This window comes from Sturnus vulgaris, chromosome 9 (genome assembly GCF_052056855.1).
Source record: "Sturnus vulgaris isolate bStuVul1 chromosome 9, bStuVul1.hap1, whole genome shotgun sequence".
Lineage (NCBI taxonomy): Eukaryota > Metazoa > Chordata > Aves > Passeriformes > Sturnidae > Sturnus > Sturnus vulgaris.
In genome coordinates this window covers 27,378,534-27,402,288 of record NC_142251.1, presented here as the reverse complement: position 1 = coordinate 27,402,288, position 23,755 = coordinate 27,378,534, and the positions used below count along the sequence as shown (strand labels likewise).

Sequence of the window (23,755 nt, the reverse complement as noted above, 5' to 3'; positions counted from 1 at the left end):
TGTGGGGCTCAGAGGTCAGAGTGCACAGCTGAGCATTTACACAGGGTTTTGGTACAGCTGTGGAAATTGCTCTTTGTGGAGCTGGGGTTTCTCCTAACCTTCCTTTTTGCCCTGCTTTTGAATACTTTGTGGTTTAGAGTTTCAGTTTTCCTTCCCTATGGTTCAAGTTGTTAGTTCTGTATTTTTGCAGGCTGGAGAGAAATCGTATTTTGGGGTGCTAAATAGTTCTCCTGTATTTTAGGCACAACGGGAATATGTTTCAAACTTGGATAACCAATTTTGATTCTTCTTTCATTGTCAAACCATTCATCTCTGGGGTCAGGGGAGAAGGGAGCCCTAAACAGGGGACAATTGAAGGAATAGGGCAGATCACTGGCTCTGAGAGGTGTTGGGGTGGCTGGCTGCTCACGGCTGTCTGGAAGAAGGCCAGAATGACAGGTTTGCTGCAATGGGAATGGTATTGTTGGGATCTGTGTTGTCCTAGCCTGAAAGCAAGCCTGCCAGCAACATGCTTTGCATATTTGATTGCTGTGCTGGCTAATACCAAACGTACCATCAGTGTTTTTCACTGCTGCTAGCTGCTCTGCCTTTACTCTTGCAGGACACTGAACTCTCAGTAAAAAGAAGCAAACAGCATTTTGGGGTCTAAATTATGCCTGTGTGGTTCTCCCAGCTTGTGTATGTTGGGCCACATGGCAAACTCCACAAACAAAAGCCTCTTCACTGGTGCTTGATGCAGCTGGTTTAAATCAAGGTTACAGAAAATGTTTAGGAATGGTTCACCTGCCCCTGGCTTTGCTGCCCTGGTTCCAGATGAGTCAGCAAGGGGAAAAGCAAGTTCAAAACCAAACATAAAAATTAATTTTAAGAAACTCCTACAACAGTTTTTAGACAGTCTGTTTATTTAAAACAGTGTAATCTGGTTGTCTTCCAAAGAAACACCAAATCCTAAGAATTTCATGGCATCAGGATCTTGGCTTTGAGTGGGAGGGCCATGTGCCTGACTTGCTAGTGAGCTGGGAATTGTTCTTGGATGGCTGAGTGAGAAGTAATTTGATGTGACCCATGGTGTGAGGCAGTCTGGTCTCTGGGGTGGCAGGCTGTTCAGCTCGCCTCTGTGTCAGGTGATGCTGTGGGAGCTGTTTGAAGTGGAGAGAAATCAGGCAGAGGGATGGCACACTGTTCATGCCCTGGGAGCAAGTTCAGCTGTGGGCATGCCAAGGAGCCATCTGTTTTTCCTTGACTGCTTTCCTGGCTGGAGGCTTCTGGTCCTGCTTTCTTCTGCTGAGGAGATGACAGTGACAGCTAACCCGAGCAGCACTGAACCTTCTTCTGACACGAGCCTCAAGTCCAGGCTCCTCTTGGCATCGTTTTCTCCTCTTGATGGCTGATGTGCAGACAAAGGGGAAGATCAGAGTATTTGAGGCAGAGTCTTTTTTTCTCTAAAGGTTTGTAGGCCTTGGGGACAGTGTGCTGGGACTGTGACTGTGCTGTCTGCCCAGGGCACCAGGTGGGGAGCAGGAGTGTGCAGGGCAGAGTGGGCTCTTGCTGTGGGCTGCTCAGCAGTGGCTACAAAAAGCAGAATGACACCAGGCATCTTGAGTGCAGGAGTACTTGGAGAGCTCTGCTTCCTGCTCTTGAAAGGAAAATCCTGAATACTAAACCAGAGTGGGCTTCCCTCTGGATGTGCCTGCACTCCAGCCCTGGCTGGCTGGGGAGGGGAGCTCCTGGGGCACTGGGTTTTTTGGGGAACAACATTCTGGACACAGCAGTGAGGGAGGATTTGCCAGCAGGCTGTCAGAGGGGCTGGTCTCACCTGTAGCAGGGATGCTGAGAGGTTGGAGAGGTGCAGCTGTGACAGCCTCAGTTGCTGTGCAGATGCTGCTGCACACCAGGGCAGATGTGCTTCTCCACACCCTGAGGTGAGTTGCATAGAAGCCTTTAGCTCTTGTTATAAATACATATTTACACAGGCTGGTAAAGTGTCTTTGTAGCAAGTGAACTGCCTTGGCCTTGGGTACACCAGCTACCAGCACCAGCCATCGATAAAAATTAAAGACCACAGCCCAAATTAAGACTGATTAAAAAAATAAATCAAAACCACAGCCAAGAAACAAACATGCTCTAAAAAGTTGGACTCAAGGAGTGGCCATGTAAAACAGTTCCTAGAATATGGAAAACAGTTTATAGAAAAGTTTGAAAATGTATGACAGGTCTATGAATATGCAACCAGCTAATAAATTTAAGGGGTGTCCCCAAAACAGCAGGGGTGCTCTGAATGCTGAATGCCAAGCACCCAGACATTATAACCTTTTGCTTTATTGTTTGTCTCTTTATTGTCTTTTATTAAACTTTTTAAAATCTACCAAGAAACTAAACCTCGTTTTTCACACATGTGGCTCCTGCTAGTCCTGGAGGGCTCAGAAGCAGATGGGAAGGACTGTGTTCTGTAGTATGAAAAATGAGGTTTATTTTTTTGGTAGATTTTAGAAGGTTTAATAAAAGATAAGATAATAAATAAAGTAAGTAATAAATAATCAAGTAAATAATAAAGTAAAAGGTTATAATGGCTAGGTGTTTCACATTTAGTTAAGAGTACCCTTGTTGTTTTGGAGATACTTTAAAAATTTATTAGCCCGTTGCATATTTGTAGACTTAGCATATATTTTCAAACTTTGTTTTACAAATTATTTTCTATATTCTAAGAATTGTTTCATATGGTTACTTTGTGAGTTTGTTTTTTTTAGACTGTGTGTGTTTTTTGGCTGTGGTTTTATTTTTTATTAGTTTTAATTTAGGTTGTGGTTTTTAATTTTTGTAGATGGTTGATGTTTGTAATTGATATATTAGCAGTGGGTGTTTTTACTGGGTGTTATTTAACTAAGTAGGTAGTTTACTTATTACAAAAACACTTTATTAGCCTGTGCTACTCTTAAAATTATAGTTTAAAAACCATTTCAACGCTATACACATGTATGCACTATGTACAGTATTCAATATTACACGTATAGTATTTAATATTTGTGACAAACCAATGCCATAATATGTATTTATAACATGTGGCATGCCTGCAGTAATAGCCAGTCTGGTGGGGGGCAGGGTTGCATAAGGAGGGGTGAGCCAGGGAGTGGAGGGGCTGCTGGGCTTGTCCCAGCTGGGAAAGTTTCTCCTCTTCATCCCCCACCCCCGATTTGTTTTTTTTGCATTCTTCCTCCCAGAGTCTCCTCTGGGTCCAGGGCGTGATTCCTTTGCTCATTTGTGAATCTGTTTCTTTGCCAATGTGTGAGGGGAGCTGCCCTCCACCCTTGCTGGCTCCTAAACTGGGTGGGTTGTGCCTTTTGCTTTGCTGCAGACTAGCTGGGAAATGAAGCCCTAGCTACAGAAATGCCTTGTCCAGCTCACATCCTACAGGCTCCCCCTCCCTGGCAGTGGTGTTTTGGCTGAGCTCATTGGGTGCTCAGGTGGGAGATGGGCATTGCTGGGCTCTGCTGCAATCTCCTGCAGGCTTGTGAGACCCACAGCTGCCACAAGCCTTTGGTCTGTGGATGTGCCTGTGCCTGCTCTGCCTCCATCTCCTTCCTTCCTGGCTGCTCCAGCTGCTACTGAATTAATGCAACAGATAGCAGATGTGTTTGTGTCACCTGTAATATAGGAAATGTCTGTCACAGGAGCCTTGACCATGAATCAGCTTTTTGCTATTTGTTGACTTTATTCTTTAGAGCTAATAAAGCATCTTCCCACTGCCTAATTCACCAGTAGCACAGGCACTTTCAGTGATGCTCACTTTGGTATCAGGATGCTGTGCAGTCCTGTTGTTCTGGATGCTGAGTTTGGAAGAAGCAAACCAGGAGAGATGAATTTATCTGCATTCATGCCCGTGCCTGGCTTTGCAGGCAGCGTGGTGTGAACACCTAGGTGAGTTTGCCTGACTGCTTTATACTCCATAGCCTGTCTGAGAAACAGACTTAATCCCTGCTTTGTCAGTGGCTGGGTTTTTTTCCTCCTTTAATCCACCCTATAAAGGGATTTGAAATCATCAAATTGAAGAGTAAGAAACCAATGTATAACAGTGTGTGCAGGAGCTGAGATCCAACTGAGGCCAACAGATGTGTGAAGAACTACCCCTGCTACGTGTGAAGAGCTGGCCCTGAGATGATTTCCTGAAGGGAGAGAAAGCTGTTGTTTCTCAGTAGCACAGTTCAGAGCATGTGGCTGGAGGTGAGCAGTTGGTGTCAGACAGGCTGACACCCAGGTGGGACTTGGAACACCTCACTTCTTGGCCAGGTAGAGCAGTTGTGTGTGACACAACTGCCACAAGAAATTCATAAATTCTGCTTGGCTGCCTGAAGAGTGTGTGGAGCTATGGGGGTTTGGCTTTAACACCAGCATCACTGTGTCCCAGCAGTGCCCTTTCCTTCCCAGTTTTATACATTTTTCTATTTCCTACCCTGAAGCACCAAGAAGTGAGAAGTGCCAATGGAATATATAAACTCTGCTTTGTGGGTTATTTGGCTTGCAGGGACCCTGATCCCTTTGTGCCCTTGGTGAGCCAGCCAGCAATGTCTTGACCTACTGAAGGAAGACATCTCTCAGCATTTTCCAGTTGATATGTTGGATTAGGGAACCTAAGCTCAGCTGTACTTTAATACTTAAAAAGTAGTATTAACTTCAAGTAGCAAATGTGCCCGTGTGGAGTTTTGGATCTTGTAAAAATTACGCAGATCTGCAAGATTTTAACATACCCACTCCCTTTTTATTTGCTCAGTTTGGAGTAGGCCTATCTGTAATTTATTTGAAGTGGGCAGGACAGCATTTCAGCTATAAAGGGATAGTGTCTGTCTGTACACGTGTGTCCTTGTGAGGTCCTGGGTAGAACCTGTTGTGTGAAATAAGCTGCCATCCTCCTATCTGGCTGAACAAGACCTGCTTGCTCCAGCTTTTCTGTTGTATTTCTATAGCTCTTAGTCTCCAAAATCTTAAGAGCTTAATTCTCTGTGTGAATGCTGGGACAAGGATTTCAAGATCCTTGAGAACAAGAACAATGAAAATACTGGCTCTGCAATTGTTTCCTGGCTGCTTAAACCTTACTCAAATGGATTTATAGCCAGAACAGCTGATTAAAGGTCAGCTTAGTGGGAAATGTGAATGAAGGACTATTAGGTTTCTTTGCAGGTTGCTCAGGTTATGTTTCTGTCATGGTAGAAACTGGGTGCCTGACCTCTGTCTCCTTTTGATTTCACCTTGCCTGTGAGCTTTCCTGATAAGGTGACCTAGATTAGGTCACGTTTAGGGAGTTGTCTCATTAAGCTTTGGAAAGTGAGGAAGCATCTTCCCGAGGCTGCTACTGCTGCCCTTGACCAGAGCCCAAATCTGATGTGTCAGTGACATCAGAGGACAATACTTCTGCCCTGCTTTCTCCCCAGCTAGCTCCTGGGCCAGTACAGAGCCCTGTCCTTGGCATGTAAGTGCAGCAACAAGTGCTGTTCTTTTCTTCCTGGTGCAGGCAGCTCAGTGTGCTGCAGGCATTCATACCTTCCTGGAGCAGCCATCTCCCCAAAATGCTGTTCAAGGCTCCTGGCTGTGGCCTCTCCTGCACAGACACATGTGCAGAATGGCTCTGTTTGTCTAGGCAAGGTGTGTGTGTAGGTGGTGGGTGTCTCCCTCCAAGTCTCCTCCGAGTGGCTGGTAATGTATTTTGGGATCGATGAGGGTGTAAAGTGTCAGCTCAGGAGGCTGCTTGCTGTCCTGAAATGCTGAAATAACTTGGATGAGGTGAAACTGTCCAGTGGCCAAAGGGAAACCAATTCCTTCCTTGCAGCCATAGGCTGATTGAGGTTTTCAGACCTCTGAGGAAAGTGAAACACTTTGTCTAGGAACAGTTCTTCACAGCTCTGAACCTGGACAAAGGCTATCTGTGTCCTACAGTCTTCCTGCTCCCATCTTGTACTTGGACTCCCCTATAGCTGTGGATGCATCCTGTTATTATTCTCTACTTCGGTGGGGTTTAATTAAAATGCAGGTCTTTAATTTTTAATTTTTCCTTCCTGTTGATTCGACTGTCTCTGCGTGAACGAGGTCTCGGTGCAATTACTGTGCTCCCTGTGGAGAAACAGACATTTAATTCAGCAGGGCAGACTTTTTCTTGGAGGGGTTTATTTTCCTGATCTTCCTACTCAGAGGGATGCAAAAGCAAAACATCCAGTGAGTGAAGAATGCCACGCTTTATTTGGTTGTTGTGGACACTTTTGCTGCATCTCAGTTCCCAAAATGTTATGTTCTTTGCAGAGAGCTGCCTCCTGAAGCAAAGGGCTTGTGATGAAGCTGCTCAGCACAAATTGCATTAGGAAAGCAAATTGAAACCATTGGGTCAGGCTGAGGTTTCTCTTTAAAACTCTTTTCTAGCAGTGATGTAAAAAGATGGAGTTTCGTTGTGGCATTAAGATGTCTCATAATTTGTTAACCCAAAACCAGGACCAGGCAAGTACCTTTTACCTGCTGGCTGTGGGGACACATGAGTCACCAGAGGGGACAGAGGCTCCTGCTGCTCTTTGGGACCCAGCTGAGCTCCTGGCAGGGACACCAACTCTGAACCTTCAATAAAGGCTGGAAATACTGGCTCTCAGATTTCCACTGTCCTTATTAAAGTCTGCTTCACTAACTTAGTGCTTTTGCTGACTGAACTCCCCTCGTACAGCTGTAGGTCACTGCTGAAACATGCAGACAGGATTTCTCTGCACCTCCTGAGCTGCAGTCCCAGGCTTTCAAAAATATTTCAGGCTCTTTCAGCTCCACACCTGAGGCTTCCTTGGTTCTCCTTGTGTGTGCTAGGTTATTTTCTCTGTGTTCAGAGATTGTATCTATATTTATTAGACACTTCCAAATGCAGCCTTGTTCTTTTTCCACGTATTTCCAGCTCCACCCATGTCTGTTTTATTTACCAGTGTTTAAGCTAACAGGTTTGTTGATAGAAGTGAGCCTGATCCCTCTTCTGACCCCTGAGACTTGATGGAAGTACAGTAAAACCTTGGCAGAAGATAAGTGCACTGTTATCAGAGGCAGTTATGGCACACAAATCCTTGCTCTACCAGTGCCTGAGTGGTTCAGGATCCTTGTGCTGGTGGCAGGGACACACTTGGGATGTGTTTTTTCATCATGATTTGCGTGAGGTATGGCCCCTTTCTGCCACATGTTCTGAATATTGCTTTGATTTGTAAGCTGCCAACTTCGACTGCGATAGCATGTTGAGAGTAAGAGTGATTTGATGGGATTTAAAGTGATTTTTATCCATCCCCCACACACCCTGCCCCCCGCCGATGGGGAGGATAAACATTCCATTGTTTTTTGTGTGAAGTGCCTTTTAGTACCAGCAGCCCAGCAATGGGGGATAAAGAAAGCAGATGTGTCCCATGTCTTTTTAAACTGCTTTTGTTTTTCTGATCGCTGTAAAGGAGGCTTTTAATTTTATTATTTTTTTTTTTCCCCCCCAAGCAGCAAGTGCCCCACAGGGTTTGATCAAAGCTCATAAATGATGAATTGAAGGAATGCCCGGCGGAGAACAGAACGCCCTCCTTGTGCTCGGCTCTGTGTGCTGAGAACACCATTGTTTCTTCCCGTACCTTTTCCATCCTCCAGCTCGGGGCTGGACAGAAAAGCCCTTTGTTCCTTGCCTGCCAGCTGAGACAATGCCAGTGTGTTGTCCTACCTCTGCTCCCAGCACCTGACTGGTTTTTGGCAAGCTGGGCACAATTGTCCTGCAGCTACAGCATGACAAAGAAAGCAAAGGGCTTCCCAGCCTTCCTCCAGCCCCTGGCCCTGCTGCTTCACAGCCCCAGCCACGTGTGTCTGTCTGTCTGTCTGTCTGTGCCTGCTGTTTTATTTGGGGTGCAGGGCAAAATATCAGCACCCTGTGCTGTGCTCCAGGCTGGGAGATGCAGCTTCACCTGCCTGCCAGGGGACAGGAGGGGACAGGGAGCAGGCAGCCCTGGTTGTTCCACCTTCTTCGTAATTTCTGCAGCATCTCAGGCTCTGCTGTGTCACGATGCAAAAGAGAGAGCTTGTAGTTCTCTCTTGGTTTTTGGGGGGTTTTAGCAGGAACCAGAGCCTTGCAAATGAGAACAGATGGCGTGGGCTGGGGTGGAGAAGAGGCTGCAAGGAGATGTTTGGAGAGGTGCTGGGGTGCAGGGCACGGCACTGGCTCTTCCCTCTTGCTGACCCTGTGTGAGAAAGCAGAGCTCAGGCAGAGCCACGAGTGTTTCAGGATGAGACCAGCAGTGCTTGCTTCAATGTCTGCCCCCACTCCTTCAGGTGCACCTCTCCTGCTGTTTTGCACCCAGGTTGATCCTGTTTACCCTCAGGCACTGCAGCAAAGCAGTGGAAAAGGTGATGGAGCTGCCAGTCACCCTTGCAGTGCTGCATTGTCAGGCACCTGGCACCAGTGTCAAGTGCTGTAGTTCAACTGCAGGCTTCAGTCAGTGGCACTTGTGCCAAAATCCAGCATCAGCTCCTCTTTGATCCCCATCTCCTGCTGGCCTTCACCCCTCCATGAGCAGCCCTGGTGTTACATTTGATCTGGGAAAAGAGCTCGGCATGGGTTTGAGAAGAGCATTCCATGCCAGAGGCCAGAGATGCCCATGCCATGGAGTAAGGACTGACACAAAGGCACTGCTGGCTCCTGGCCAGTGTGACAGATGATGTCTAGTCACTACAGCCTGCCCAGCAACTTTCTCTGCTATCCTTCCATCCTCAAACTGAGCTGTCTGGGTTTCAGGTTTATCTTTGCCTGAAGTTTGTTTATGGGTATGCCTTCTGAATCCCCCCAGTTATCTGTGAAACTGTGACAGTGCCAATGCCGTGGTCCCCTTACCCAGAGCCTGAACTCGGCTGCAGAGGCTGAATTTCATCTCCCTGACAGCTTTAACCAGAACAATGTGGCATTGCCTGGGTGAAGAATGTAATTTACTTGCATATGTGTGGCATGTGAACACCAGGGCCAGAGGGCACCACTTGAGTCCTCTCCTTTCTCTTTTCCTTTTGTTCCCCCCTTCCAGCCCTTTCCATCAGAGAGCCTGAGCCACTTGCTAGCACTTTTGTTTGGGGGTGAGCAGAAGAATGTGTGGGTTGGCAAGAGGAGGTGGGAGCGAGATCTTTGGGATCCAGAAGGCTGAAACTGAAAAAAGCCAACAATCTAGGAAAGCCTTGCAGACAAGTTTAAAATTAGATTGACCCTGTGCTTTCATATTGCTGGAATTTAATTCCTCTGACCCTGCAGCTCTTGGTCTGACTGGAAGCAAGGGTTCCCAGGCTGTGGTCAGTGGAGTGCTCTCTGTGGCCTGTGTCAGAGACTGATGTACCTCCTGTCCACCTCGTGTTCATGAAAAGTTGGAGAAATTCAGTCTTGAGAAGCCAGGGAAGCCTCCTATATTCCTGCTGTCTTTGTCTGTGTCAGTGTGTGGCTTGTGTCTGGAGCCTGTCCCCCGTCAAACTGGGACACTGCTGTGTGTAAAAGCTGATCAGAGCTTTTTCCTTTTCCAGGCATGATTGTAACTGTTTCTCTTCTGTTCCTGTTTGCAGGTTGTGCAGCTTGACATTAAAGAAACTGGTAGTCTTAAAGGAATTGGATAAGGAGCTTATTTCTGGGGTCATTGCTGTCAAAATGCAGGTAATTGCTGCTCAGTTCTAAGAATTGTGTTGTTTGACTCAAAATACTGGCAGGTGCCCAAACTGAGCTTTACCTCCACATCAGGGTCCATTGCATCCACAGACTTCTTCCCAAGCCCATCAGGGTGTTCTGGATCTGTGTAGACTCTCTTCTGATTCTTCTCCCACGTTCCCACCTCATTTCACTGTTGTAAATGAAGAATATTGTTCTCCCATGGCTCAGCATGAGCTTCTCTGCATGTAAAAATGCTCTTCACAGATCACATGTCACCTTTTCTTCCTGAGCTGGCACTAAATCCAAGCCTGCTTCTCTATTTAACACTCTGGGGCTGAACATCTTGGTAACTGGGTCTTGGTTTGGGGAATCTGGGCCTTCATCTGCTGATGGGCAGCTCTGCTGTCAAGTCTGTTGCCAAGATTTGTAGGGTGCCTGTACAGACTAATTGCTTTTCCTAAAATACAGTTGTCATCCTAGGTAAATAACCCACTTCACAGCAGATGTTTGTGCCATTTAATTAGGTGCCTCCATGTAGGTCACTCTGCTTGCTCACGTGCTCCCATCACTGCAAGCTCTGAAGTGCTTAACAAGGAAAAGCCTAGCAGACCTATAAGCAGAACATTAATTGTGTGACTTGGTTTGAAAGACAGGTGTTTGTTAAGAAAGGCAAGAGCCTCTCTTGAAATGGAGAATGTAAACCCCCTCCCTCCAAATTATTATAATTTTGAAATTAAGGAGCTCTCAGGCAAAGACCTGGGAATAGGAATAACAGTTCTTTACTAGGAAAATTAAAATAGAAATGCAGTATTACAGAGAACAAACCCAAACCACTGCCAGAGTCAGAATCCAAGCTGACCCCCGTCAGTCAGTCAGGGGTTGGTGCAGTCCCATTCCATGGTGGCTGCATCCTCCTGCAGTGACAGATGTGGTTCTGCTGGAGCAGTGCTCCTGGAGAAGGTGCAGTTTTCCTCCAAAGCTCCAGGGATGATGTGGAAGGGTCTGGTTTTCCTCTGGAATGCAGTGGGAAACGGCTGCTCTGATGTTCCAAATCTCAGCTTTGATCTGGGTAGGAAAGGCTTGGCTCCTCCCCCTGGGTGGAGCATCTCCCAATGGGATGATGGAATTTTATCAGCCATGCCCTGGGACTCCATGGCCATTAACAGGAGATAACTCCTGGAGGGAGGATGGGCTGTGGGAAAGATAAAGAACACTGCCCCAGCTGGGTTAACAGATGGGATAGAATACACACTGCTGGGCACATCCTGCTTTGCAAGCCAAGGCACTGCTGAAAAGCTTCTGCTTTTCCAATGAAGAGCTAGGCAAACCCCTGCAGAGAGCTGGTTGTGTCAAAACACACCAGGACTAGTTTGGAACGTGAAATCAGGAAGGAAGAATACATAGCTGAGGATTTATTTGGTGCCTCTCACCTCTGAGCTGTCCAGCTGGGGTAAAAATGTGTCTCTCTAAGGTGGAGGGGGTTTGTGCACCCACAGCAGAGAGCAGAAAGGCCAGGAGCTGCTTCACACACGTGGATTTGTGAGAGCCTCAGAAGCAGCAGTGCTGTGGGTTTCCAGGCTGTCAGATACTGCTCATCAAGGCTGAAAGCTTTCCATATGTTTGTGCTCCTGGATGATGAATGCATCACTGTAAGCACCTGAGGCTTGTCAGCAAATGGTCTATGCCCAGAGAGTGCCAGACTTGGGTTGAAGAATTCAGGAGCTTTTATTAGGGAAAAACCTTCTTTTCCCGTCCAGATTACTGCTGCTGACACTTTCTATAGGTGAAAGCTTGCCCCAGGCCCACAAATCCACAGGGAATTTTAACACGTGGGGGTTTCACATCCCATTTTGTGTGTGTTGTGATGTGCACTGCTGCAGTGTTCAGACACTGGAACCTGAGCAGTCCTCTCCACACTATTAAAAATCCCTTTAGAGCTTGCAGGTTATGGTGCTGATGCTGACAGGCTTTTTCAGGGATGCTTTATTGGCCAGCACTCAGGTTTGTGACGTGGCTGTTGTTGGAGGCTGGTGGTACTGGATCATCAAATCCATGATCTCTGTCAAATGACTGCTTTGTGTGGGGGAATTGCATGAGAGTTGTCAGAGCCCTTCCAGAGGAGATGATTGCATTCAGACCTAATGAGAGCATCTCACCTGCATTTCCCACATCTCCCTGCAGCCTGCAGAGCAGGGATGTTCAAAGAGCTGTCAGCTGCATTTCCCCAGCCGTTGCTCTGTTTGTCTGCTGTGGCCTTTTAAAAGCAACTATATTTGGTGTTTCATTAGGTTTTGGTTGCGTAACCAGCAAAGCAAGATTGCTGCTGTTGGGAGCTTTGCACAAATGGAGCAGCTGCTGCTGCTGCCAGGGGCCAGGCTGGCTGTGCTTCACTTGCACGTGTGCTGCTTGTGCTGGGGGCAGCCCTTGGGTGCCTGGCTCTGCTCTGCTCTGCTGTCTGATCTGCTGGAGCTCGGTGTTTGCAGAGAGGAGCTGAGGCTGTGTTTGGGAGGAGGGGATGTAAACCAGGCTCTGCTGCCGTGTCATCTCGTGATGCTCTTTGAGGCTGATAGGGGCAGAGCACATTTCTCCTTGGAGGTGTTCACCCCTCCCAGTCTGTCTCTGATTTCCCAGATGCTGCTTTTTCCAGAGCTCCAGTTCTGTGCTTCTGGGAGATCAGCCCATCTGGACAAAGCCAGATCTGCAGCCTCAGCAGAACATGGAGCCAGAGCTCTCTGAAACTTGCCTCTGTGTTTGAACAAGGCAGAAGGGTTTGCTAGGCAGCAGTCTGTCGTGTTTCCCTGCTAGTTTTCCCTCAAACATTCTCTGGAATGAAATGCTCGCACAGTAAATAGCCTGGTAACTCTGTTAGCATAAGGCAGCCCACACACAGGGTTGATTTGGAGTTGCCCTGTGATACATCAAATCTCCAGACTCGACTGAGATGCTCTGATTTTTTTATTTAATATCCCCAGCTACTGGCAATTGTTTGAACAGGTTAAAGTCCTCATTTTCCCTAGGGAGGGGTGTGTGCACAAAAAGAAAAGCCCAGTCTGTCGTGGCTAAGGCTGGAGATGTAAGCATGATGCTGCAGCCTCCAGACCCAGGAGATGAAGAGCCTTGTACCTATTGGCTGAAGTGAAAATAGGAGACTTCAACTCCAGGGCTTGGGGGTTGACTCGGAGCCTTTCAAGGCTGGGGTTTGGCAGAACAAAAGCTGCATTGTTGCCGTTAGGGACAGCAAACATGCCCAAATCTTTATTAGTCAAATATCTCCCTTTCATCTCATTAATATTTCACAGAAGTACAAGGTCAGAGCCATCCGTTCACTTTTCCCTGGTAGTCCCTGACAACGTTTCCTGGTGTGCAGTGAGCCGGGCTGGGATGGGATGTGAGAGGTGGGGAATTCATGGGGTGCTGGACTTTGTTTCCTGCAGGGCTCCAAGCGCATCCTGCGCTCCCATGAGATCGTGTTGCCCCCGAGTGGACACGTGGAGACAGAGCTGGCACTGACCTTCTCACTGCAGGTAGGGAGGGATGGATGGATGGGAGGGATGGATGATGGGCTTTGCACAGCTTCTCCCTCGGGACATGTGGAGACAGAGCTGGCACTGACCTCACTGCAGGGAGGGATGGATGGGTGGATGGATGATGGATGGCTGAGCTTCCTCTGCACAGCTCCCTCATGGATGTTTGCTGGGAGCAGGGCTGCATGGTGCCTCTGAGGTGAAGATCTCTTGGAACCCTGAAACCTGGGAGTTTTGAGCTTTCTGGCACTGACCCCCAGGAGAACACTGCTTTTGACTTGAGGCCTTCCAAATTTGAGTAACAGAGTTAAAATTACGGGTGTGTAGTTAAAGCAAAAGTGTGTGATTTCACATGGTGAAGGGTTTTGAATTTGGGGTTTTAGAATATAGTAATAGGTATGGGACAAGACAGATGTTCTTAGGTTGTCTCTTTATCTTTTTCCTTCTTCATGGTTTTTGGTTGGACAGTTAGTGCTGCTCTGTGGGTCACAGGAGTTTGGTTATTGGGTCAAAAGTATAAATAATATAGGTGTTAGTTCTTTATTGGACTGTTTAGCTTTGTCTTGTAACTAGCTACGTTCACCTCCATTTTGCTCACTTTTAGCTGGTAGCTAGAAGTGTTGCAGAACTCTCTGTACTTTAGATGAGTTTTAATAAAACCAAGTCCGAATGAGAAAATTCATCTCCTTCGTGGTTTTCATCCTGACTCTGAGTGGAGGCAGAAGAAAATGAAGACAAGCCACTAATTAGGTGGTGCAGCTAACCCATTACAGAGATCCTGGTGAGCAGCAGCACAGCTTGAGTTGCCTCCCAGCACTGAGGATCTGGGGCAGGGTGCTGGTTCACAGTGTTCCTTCCACCGTGCATCCTTTGCAGCCTGTCCTCTTCAAGTCCTAGCTGTGGCAGGGGCTGGAGCAGAGTGAGCTGGCCCTTTTTTTTGCCTTTTGTTGCCTTCTTTATGAGCAGGCAGTGGAGGATGGCAGTCGTGGGGGTGCTGTGGAGTGTCAGGCTGACAGAAGGCAGTAGCAGGAAGGAGTCAGGTGAGCCTCTGATTTGGAGTTGCTGAGGGAGGCACCATTTGGGGAGGCAGGAGCAGTGTGCTTGTAGTTACTCCAGGCTCTGGAGTTACAGGAACAGCTGGGAATTGGACCAACTGCATTTTTTGGTTCTTCTTTTCTTCAAAAAAGAGGAGCTGCCCTGATGCTACCTCCTGAGCAGGGAAATAAAGTAAATAAGGGCTGGCTTGCTGAAAGTGAGAGAGAGGATCCTGCACACACAGAGCAGAGCCAGACAGACCTCAGGAGCATTCCTACCTGGATTTTCTGTGTTTTGTGACTGTTGGTTAGATCTTGACTTCAGGACTTGGGTCTGGTGAGGAGAAAGGCTCAGGTGATGCTGTGAGGCTGGTTGTTACTCAGAGCTGAAGCAGGTAAGGTTTCATTGCAGACAGATGATAACCCAAGCAGATGGCTGGGTTCACTGCAGCACTGCATCCCTCTTTTGTGAGTAGGAATAACTAAGCTGCATGCCAGGAATATCTGCACCTGGGTCCCGTGGCTGCAGCTTTCCCATGGTTGGGAGCAAAGCTGTAAGACAAGCCAGGTCTCCCTCTGCCAGTCCTGTGTCAGCAAGGAGCAAGTCTGCAGATCTGTTTGGAATTCATTTGGATTATGGTGTTTTGGGTTGTTCTCTGGGGCTCAGAGCAGTGCTGCAGCAGGATGCAGAGCACTGCCTTTAACTCAGTTTAACTCGGGGCTGGGAGCTGAGCCAGAGCAGGGGAGAGGAGTGGCTGTGACACTGAGCCTGCAGCAGAGCTGAAAGCAGAGATGTGCTGCTGGTCTCTGACTGCAGGAAGGGTTGGTGGTCTTGGATGCAGTATGGCCTGGGAAGCATTCTTGAAATGGCACAGCTGGGTTTTTATGGCAACTTTTACTGCTGCTTAATTGAACAATGGCTGAAAGATACTTCTAGCTAACAACTGTAGCTTAACTCAGCTACAATGTGAATTTAGTGCCTGGGGTATATTTGAGACTGGTGATGGGCCACAAAGTAGAAGCATGTGGGTGTGACAGAGCAAGGTTTTGTTGCCTTGCAGCAGTCAGAATCTCCATGTTGCACTGGCAGCTCTCAGCACTGTATGCCTGCCTGGATTTGCAGCCCCTTGTCCCTTCAGTCACTCACTGCCTGCTCAGTTCCTCCTCCTGGGGCCATTCTTGTCCTTTGCAGGGGGTGTTCCCTGGTCAGAGCTGGGCTGGGGGTGTCCTGCTGGCTGGTTCAGCAGTGAGCAGCCCCTGGTGTGTGGCAGGGCTCTGCTCAGGCTGCAGGGAGGAGATTGCTGCTCTGTGACACAGCTGAGTGAGGCTGGAGTCTCACCCAGTCCTGCTTCCCCTTCTGGCTGGGGCTAGGGCTGGAGCTGGAGCTGGAGCAGCCCTCCTGGCAGGTGAGCTGCCATGACCCTTCCTGCTGGAATGTCTGCTTCTCCTGACCCACACTTGTGTGGGGTTCACAGAGCCCAGGGAAATTCCCCAGCTATTCCAAGCACAACATCACAGCTCTCTGGCATTAATTAAGAGCTCTGCGCTTAATTCCTGCCTTTAATCTAATAAACCTTTCCAGATGGGAGAGATTACATCATTGGGGCTTCAGAAAAAGTCTTGCCCTGACTCTCACTGTTCTGGTGTGTGCATTTTCTCACCCCTCAGAGGTGCCTTGAGGTGTTTGATGCTCCCTCTAAAAGCTTTCAAATGTTTTGAGCCAGACTGTTTTCCTCTCCAATCTCTGTCATGGACTGACAATCACTGCAAAGTTTGTGTTGAAGCAGTTCTGTAGAGTTGGTAAGTCATGGCTGGTGTTAAAAAAGCTGGACTGTGCTACACAAATAGCTCAACTTTTCTTCTGGAGGCTTTGCTTTTAGTGGAGGAGCTGAGTGGCCCAAGTTTCTTTCTTTTACCTCATCTCTGAATGCCCATCAGAGGTGGCCAGGCAGTACCCTGAGAAAAACAGAAACTTGTACACGTATGGACTGGAGCTGTTCAGTTGAATCCCAGAAAACTGGACACACTCAAATTGAGCTGAGCTGGGACCAAGGGTGACTTAGGACTCCAGTTCTAGGTTTGTACTTAAGCAGCCTTGGTGTGGCTCAAATGCTTTGAATTGAGAGCAAGGAGTCCCTTTCCCTGCTGCCCTTCCAACACGTGGAAGGACCCCAAAAGCAAGGAAATGGTAAATTTGGATGTGAAAGTTGCCTCTGGCTTTTTGAGCCCCTCCTGTCCTTTTTCTCCTTCTTTAGGGATGTTGCACATCTGTAGAGTCACAGGCTCTGTGTGCTTTGAGGCTGTCTATTAGTTAGGACTGAAAGGACTTTTAGGACTGTTGTTCCTCTGTCCTGCAATGCCTCTGCCTCAGGCCGTGAGCAGTAGATCTTGCCCTTGCAGGGCAATCAGCTAATTAGTATTCTTCTTGTTTGGGTGGCCACTGCTCCCAGCTCCCTGCAGAGCACTCAGGCTTGCTCTGGACTGCAAATTAATATCTCAGGGGTTTCTGGTGGTGTTTGCTATTTGATTTCATGAAGTGTTTTGATGGGCAGGAAATTAATTTTCATAATGTCCCAAGGAAAAAAAAGGAGGTAGTTTTTCCCTGCAAGAGAAGCATCCTTCACTTGGGAATGTCCTTTTTGAGATCCTAGTGATTAGGTTCTCCTGTCTGCTGGTTATTTAATGCTATTTATGTTTCATATTTGGAGCAGGTGTCCCAGTCTCCTCTCGGGATGAGAACTGGTCAGGTTGCTGCTTTATCTTTTCTTTCATGGTTATGATTATGGCTAGCCCTACTCATTCCCTAATAGTCTCTGCTTGACTTCACAGCTTTCCCTTCCTGGGGACTTTCTGGAGGAGGTGTTCCATACAAGAAAATATATTTGTTTATACATGTCTTGGGAGGATTTATATCTTTGCAATGTAACCTGGCAGTAGGACAGATTTTGTTTCTTTTTCTTGACTTAATTACTTAAAATACAACCAACTGAGAAGTGTCCTTGTGCTGGAGGGAAGGAGAAAACTCCTGCAAGAGTGTGGGGGGTCTGTGGCTGTCCCTGCAGTGCCCACTGCTTGTGCAGGGCAGCCCATGGGCTCCACTTCTGGGCATCTTCTGTTCAACTGTTGGGGAGAGTGTCTCCTGGAGGCTGCTCATCCCCCTGGGAGCAGTCCTTCCCACATGGAGCAGCAGCTCTGTGGGGCTGGGTTGTGTTTTTGGAGCTGGGTTGTGTTTTTGGGGCTGGGTTGTGTCTGAGCTGTTGGGGCAGAGCTGAAAATCGCTCGCTGTATGAGTGAGCTGTAGGCACTCAGGAAAGCCCTGGGCTTCTTCCTTAGGGATGGAGCTCGTCCATGAAGCTTGGGAGGTATTGCCAAGACACAAAATGAACTTTTGCACTGTTTCCCACCTCAGTACCCTCACTTCTTGAAGAGAGAAGGCAACAAGCTCCAGATCATGCTGCAGCGGCGCAAGCGCTACAAGAACCGAACCATTCTGGGCTACAAGACCCTGGCTGTGGGATGCATCAACATGGCTGAGGTGAGCTGCCCTTCCCATGGTCTCTTTACCCACCTGGACATCTTCCCTTCTCTCCAAACCCACTGCTGTCACATTGAGAAGCATCTGGCTGGATTTCGAATCAGTATTCCCAGGGCAATGTTTTAACCAGATTTTGTTAGGGAGTGATAATATTGAGCTTTTTCTGCCTCATATCTTTTAACAGCTCAAGCTTTCTCGGGGATAGCTGGTGACCTTTTGAGGGTTTTGTTGTTGTTTTGTGGCTTGGTTAGAGTTCGGGGGTTCAGATCAAAAGTGCAGAATGAGACAGAGTGACTTGGGCAAGCCTTCCAACCCTGAGAAGTGGTAAAATTCAAGCAAGACTTGCTGTGCTTCTCAGTGCCACAGTATGAGAGTTCAGGGTTAAGTAATTTCTCTCATTTTGCTTGAAAAACCCTTGGCCATTGTTATTTCGTGGCTGTTGGTAATTTAGGTGGAGCTCTATTCATGAGAAAGTAAATGATAAAATTAATGCTGGAGTCAAGTATGGATAAATTATTCACAAAGGCTTTCTGAATGGCATAACTCCATGCTTTGTTATTTCATGGCCTGTTTAATCTCTGCTGTTTCAGTGTCTGAGTGTTTAGAAATGGTCTTAGCAGTAGCAAGTTCAGTTTAACACCAATATTTTTCATCAGACTGCATTCTGTCAACAAATGAATTTTATCCAAAACAAGCTAGTGTTATGCTGTGGTGAGTTATTACTATATCAAATAATTCACTTTAAATACTGCTTCTCTGTGTGAGTGCAGCTTCCCTCAGCCTTGTGGTCAATGGTGAGCTCCTTATTTGAGTTGGCCAAATGCTTGGTACTGCAGCTAACATTTTTCCTGTACTGTTTGATTTGTTGGACAACTGGAAAGTAAATACTGCTGTAAGGCAGAAAACATGTGGGCCCATTAATTAGAGTCATCTAAATGTTGGGCATTAGCTGCTGCTACATGTGGTTTTTCTTATGTCTGTTTGTGTGTCAGCTGACTGGGGTTGGAAGGTCAAAAATGTTCAAAGGTTCACCATGTTAGGAAATAGTTGCTCTCCAACTCATCTGGAATATTTATGAAATTGAAGTCTTCAGGAAAACAGATTTTACAAGCCCCCCCCTCCCCTTTGGAATTTATAGGATGATGACCTCTAAACTCCACTGACTCATTTCTTTTAAAAAAAAAAATTCTCCTAGCTGTGGAAACAAAGCAGTGAATTAATTGGAGTTGAGAGTGAGCAGTTTCAGGGGACAGATGTTCCTCATCAGCTCAGGTGTGTTTGGGTCCCTGTGAGGAGTTGGCAGAGCAGCCTTGGAAAGCTGATGTGCAGGTGAGGGGATGTGATCACTCACTCTGGTGAGCAAGAGGAGAACACAAAGTTCTGGGGAGAAACCTCTGAGCTCTGAGTGGCAAAGGAAGGAGAAATCTGCACCAAGATGTCCCTCTGCCTCCACCACTGACTTGGTTTTCATTGTCCCAGGGTGGTGGCCAGTTCCTCTGAGATTCTCGTGTCAGCTCTCTAGAGCAAAGGTATTTTGCTTCAGGAAGCACTTTACATCTGTATCTCACCAAGAATTTTTGCTTTTACCCAGCTCTTTTGCTGGGTTTTAAGACAAAATGTAGTTCCTCAATTAGGTGTTCAGAAGGTGGGTAACTTGATAATTCAAATCAGTGCTGTGCTGAGAAAGCAAATCCATAGTAATGAGGTAGTCAAGTATTCTGCTTCAAGGGTGAGCTAATCAGCTGTTAAGCTCAGAATGTTTTTTGTTTCCTTCCATCACTCTCATTGGCAGTCAGATAAAATCTCAGCTAGCCTTGTGTATTGCCTGCAAGTGGCTCCTGTGCTTACAAGGTCCTAGAAATGTAGAGTAGCTCCATTAACATAAATAACTCTTGTAGTATGCAAATGATACGAGTTTAAGCACATTTAGATGCAGATTTGTACTGCTTAATTTCTGTCCCAGGTCATGCAGCATCCTACAGAAGGTGGCCAGGTTCTGAGCCTTTTCAGCAACATCAAAGAGGCTCCAGTGAAGGTGGCAGAAATCTGGATCTTCTCCTTGTCAAGCCAGCCAATCGACCATGAAGACAGCACTATGCAGGCCAGCCAGAAAATCAAGTCTACAGGTAAGAGTCCAACCACATTCTCTGAGGAGCAGAGTCTTCCTGAACCAGGAGTTAACCCCCACCTGGGCTTGGAAGCTTCCTGGGACCAATGAAGACTGGTTTGCACAAGTCCCTGTGTCCATAAGTGATCAGTGCAAAGAAAACCCACGTTGCAGAAGTGCTGCTGTGTAAGAGTGTGACAGGAGTGGGGCAATGCATTGTCAGAGCTTCTCCTGCATGCCACACCACACCCGAGCCATCCAGCAAGGCTTGGCTGTGTCCTCACCAGTGCTCTCCCAGCATTACTGGTGGGTGTTTGGAGAGCCTGTAGCTTCTCACCTGGCTATCAGGGTTGTATTCAGGAGATTCACATTTAAGCTACTCTTCCATCTTCTTTTTCCTTTGAGTGTTCTACAATAAATTTCATTAACTTTAGATGAGACCTGCAAACCTGCAGCATGTTTTGCTGGGGATGATGGCCTGGCTTAAGGAGTATAAACCCATGATGTTGTGCACTGGATGGGGGAGTCACTGGGTTCAGACCTGTGGTGGTGTTTTAGTGTGCTACCAGCCCTCTGCTCACTGCTGCAGGGGTGACCTGCTGAAGGCAGTGCAGTGCCTGGGGCCTGGCAGCTCACCTGGAGGGTCATTTCCAAAAAGATTTTAGACTCTGTCATGTTTTACTTGCCCCTTTAAGTCAGTTATGCTCACTGTCAGGGAGAACAGTAATTTCCCTTGTGGGGAAACTCTTTACTTGCTGCTGTGTGCCAGGTGGTTTCCAGGGTAAGAGGAGGAGGAGCCTTACCTGTGTCCTGGACCTTCCTTCCTACTGGGTGTGTTTCTCCTTATTCCTTTCCTCCAGACAATTCCCATCTCACTGGTTCTAGTACAGATAGATGCCTGCAAGTTTGTCTTCTCTGTTCTTCATTTGTGACTTAGCTGGCCTTTTCTGCTCCTGAGATGAGACCTTGAAGGAGTTTCACAGGATCTCTCCCCTCTTTCCTTCCCTTTCAGACAACTATTCCGAGGAGGAGTACGAGAGCTTCTCTTCTGAGCAGGAGGCCAGTGATGATGCCGTGCAGGGCCAGGTACTGTTCAGGGCATGGCTTCTCCCAAGAGGGCTCCATGGAGCCTGTGCACTCCCAGCTCCTGCTTCAAACTAAAAGTCTATTTCTGTATCTAAACCACACCAGTGTGAGGCTGTTACCAAGTGTTCAGCTGCAGTGGAGAAGGCCTGCACAGTAACCCATTTCTTCTGCCATGCTGTGATTTATCTGTTCACGTGTTTGGACTTGAGCTCTCTGAAAAAACATTGGCATCCTTGTGCTTCTCTGCTTAATGGTCAGGGTGTCATTTCATTGCTTCTGCAGAGCTCATTGGATTCAAAGAGCCCAACTGGATCCCCAGCTGGAATTAAAGGGCCAGCAAGGTCTGAGGCAGCCTTTAGTCTTTATTACCTTTTGCACAGTAGGTCCTTATGGAGAATCCCCTGACCAGATGAGTTTGGGTCTTACTTGCCTTCAGACTCTGGCATCACCTGTCAGAGGGTGACACTGAGAGAGGGACCCACCAAAATGTGGGGCTGTGACTGTACTTGTTCCTTGAATGTAGAGCTAGGGCTGTTTTGCTTCTCCAAGCTGTTACTCCTGTCCCTGCAGACCTGTCTCACTTCCTTTTCCCCTCTACCATCATAACTGCAATTCAGGCAAATGCTGGATGCCTGGAGGACAGAGCAGCAGGTTCATCTCCATAGGAGGAACATTTTTAGCACTTAAATGCTTGTGTGTCATGGAATCACAAAGGTAACACGGGAATCCTCTTTCTGTTCAGGATTTGGATGATGATGAGTACGAGATGGGGAAGCCCAAGAAGCAGCGGAGATCGATAGTAAGAACGACGTCCATAACCAGGGTCGGTGGAAATTAGTTCTACTAACACTCATGGGCTTTGGCCAGGATGTGCAGTGCATGTGGCTTGTGGGAGGCAAGACAACCTGGCCCATCATGGAGCTTGGGGGCATGTGAAGAGCTAGAAAAAGCAGCCAGTTCAGGCAGTGGGACCATCCAAGGTGTGTGCATGTCTTGGCAAGGTTAAGGAGCTCCAAAAATCGTGCAGGTGTATTAAATCCCACCCCCATGAAGAAGCCAGTGCAGGGTCCATGCTCATGTAAGTCCTGGAAGTAGCTCTAAGTGCAGGAAAGCTCTCCTGTTTGTGCTCTGTGTGGGAGAGGCCAGCAGGAAGTTCTCAAAATGAAGTGGTTTAGTCAGGGTTGGAGCTAGATGGGTAAAATTCAGGTGGTGCATGTGCTGCTGAGGCAAAAGAAGTAGCAGGACATTATACATAGAGAACATGCATGTGGCTGCACACCCTCCCACACAGGCATGGGTGTGCCTGCAAAGCTGCACTTGTGTGGAGCAGGGCCTTGTGCTCCACCACACCATGGCCTAAGGCTGTTCCTGAAATCCATGTTTTGATGAGGTCTGAAATAAACCCTGTTTTGACCTCAATCTGTCACTATGAAGATCCTTTCTGTGAGGCCAGGAGTGTGCTGGTTCACATCCTCGGTGTCTGTGTGGTTTTGAAGCATCAGTGACCAGTCAGGACAAAATCCACCACTTGGTTATTAAGCAGGGAGCTCACAATAACAGTGCCTTGCTAGCCCTGACCTCTGAAGTGATGCTGAATCTCCAGCTGTGCAAAACTGGGCTTGGTGAGGCCAGTTAAATTAATACCAACCCAGTCCAAACCAGATCTCCTCTCTCTGAAACCATTCAGGCCAGCAACCAGCTCTTTCCATGTCACATTAGCTGCTGCATGCTGTGTCCCCCTCCATGGGCTGCTGAGCCTGTCCCAGGTGTTGTCATGGATGGTTTGACTTGCCACCCTGAGCCAGAGGAGAAATTTCGCTCTTGTGAGAGCATCTCAGCCTCAGGGATGCACTGGGGACAGAAACAGGGCTGTCTTGGGAGTGTGTGGTGCATTTATTTCACCTAAGCTTCAGCTGCCTCGAAGGTGGCTGCAGCTGCAGGATAGGAGTTCAAAGACCAAGGGTGAACTTCTGTGTGAAGTGTCTAAGGCCAGAGTTGGGAGTAGGCACCTGGACTTGGGAGAGCTCAGGAGAGTCAGCAATGAGCAACTTTCTCCACCTCAGAGTGGCCTGGTGGCAGGGATTTCCTTCTCCCTTTCCTCCTGACACAAGGATGCCACCTCAAATGCTCTGTACCAGCACTTGGAACTGGGCCCTTCTTGAGAATGTGCCTCAGTGACAGGCAGAGGAGGGCTGGGCAGCTCCTGGCAAACCTGAGCTGTGTGATCCTGCCAAAGGGGGAGCACCTGGGGGTGAGCAGGCACCAAGGAAATGCAGCAGTTTGCCTTCTGTTCCTGCTGTGTCCAGGACTGGGAGCATAACTCAAGAAACATTTGTGTGATAGGAGAAGTGCCAGAGCTTTTCACCAGTGCTGCTAGTGAAAGAAATGAGCAAACTCCTGCAAAAAAAAACCCATGCTTTGGTGGTAAAAATCATATTTGTTCTTGGGGTCAGTGGGTGGTTGTCTGTGTTGGCTCACCCTTGGTAAGAATCAAAAGTTGACTGTCAGGTGTTTTCCAGGAATATATCAAAAAGGCACAGGGAGCTGATCTGGCAGATAAAAATTGTTGTCCATTGTGTCCAACCCAAAGAGGAGTGCCATCTTCCAGATTTATAGTGCTCGCTTGAGTGGGACCTACCAGTTGGTGGTAATGAAATTATCCCAAGATTATTAATCTGGAAAAGCTGATTTCAGTGTAAGAGCAGCAGAGAGGTGCTCTGGGGTGCCAGGTATTGTTTGATTTTAAACAGCAGTGTAGCACCAGTGTCAGATGTGTCTGGCTTCTTGCAGGCTGGGAGAAAACAGCTCACTTAATGG

General features: G+C 47.6%; 1 protein-coding gene across 11 annotated transcripts in view; it reads left to right on the top strand.

Annotated features, from left to right (window-relative positions):
* PACS2 (phosphofurin acidic cluster sorting protein 2) overlaps window positions 1-23,755 on the top strand; it is a 72,811-nt gene that overhangs the window by 17,042 nt on the left and 32,014 nt on the right. For 7 of the 11 annotated variants that reach the window (XM_088170238.1, XM_088170240.1, XM_088170232.1 and 4 more), the window contains exons 2-7: window positions 9,571-9,658; window positions 13,087-13,176; window positions 17,620-17,745; window positions 19,709-19,871; window positions 20,865-20,938; window positions 21,681-21,761. In XM_088170238.1, coding sequence (XP_088026364.1) covers window positions 9,571-9,658; window positions 13,087-13,176; window positions 17,620-17,745; window positions 19,709-19,871; window positions 20,865-20,938; window positions 21,681-21,761 — 622 coding nt within the window. The remainder of the gene's footprint in view (window positions 1-9,570; window positions 9,659-13,086; window positions 13,177-17,619; window positions 17,746-19,708; window positions 19,872-20,864; window positions 20,939-21,680; window positions 21,762-23,755) is intronic. The other 4 variants (XM_088170239.1, XM_088170236.1, XM_088170234.1 and 1 more) reach the window with 1 other exon arrangement.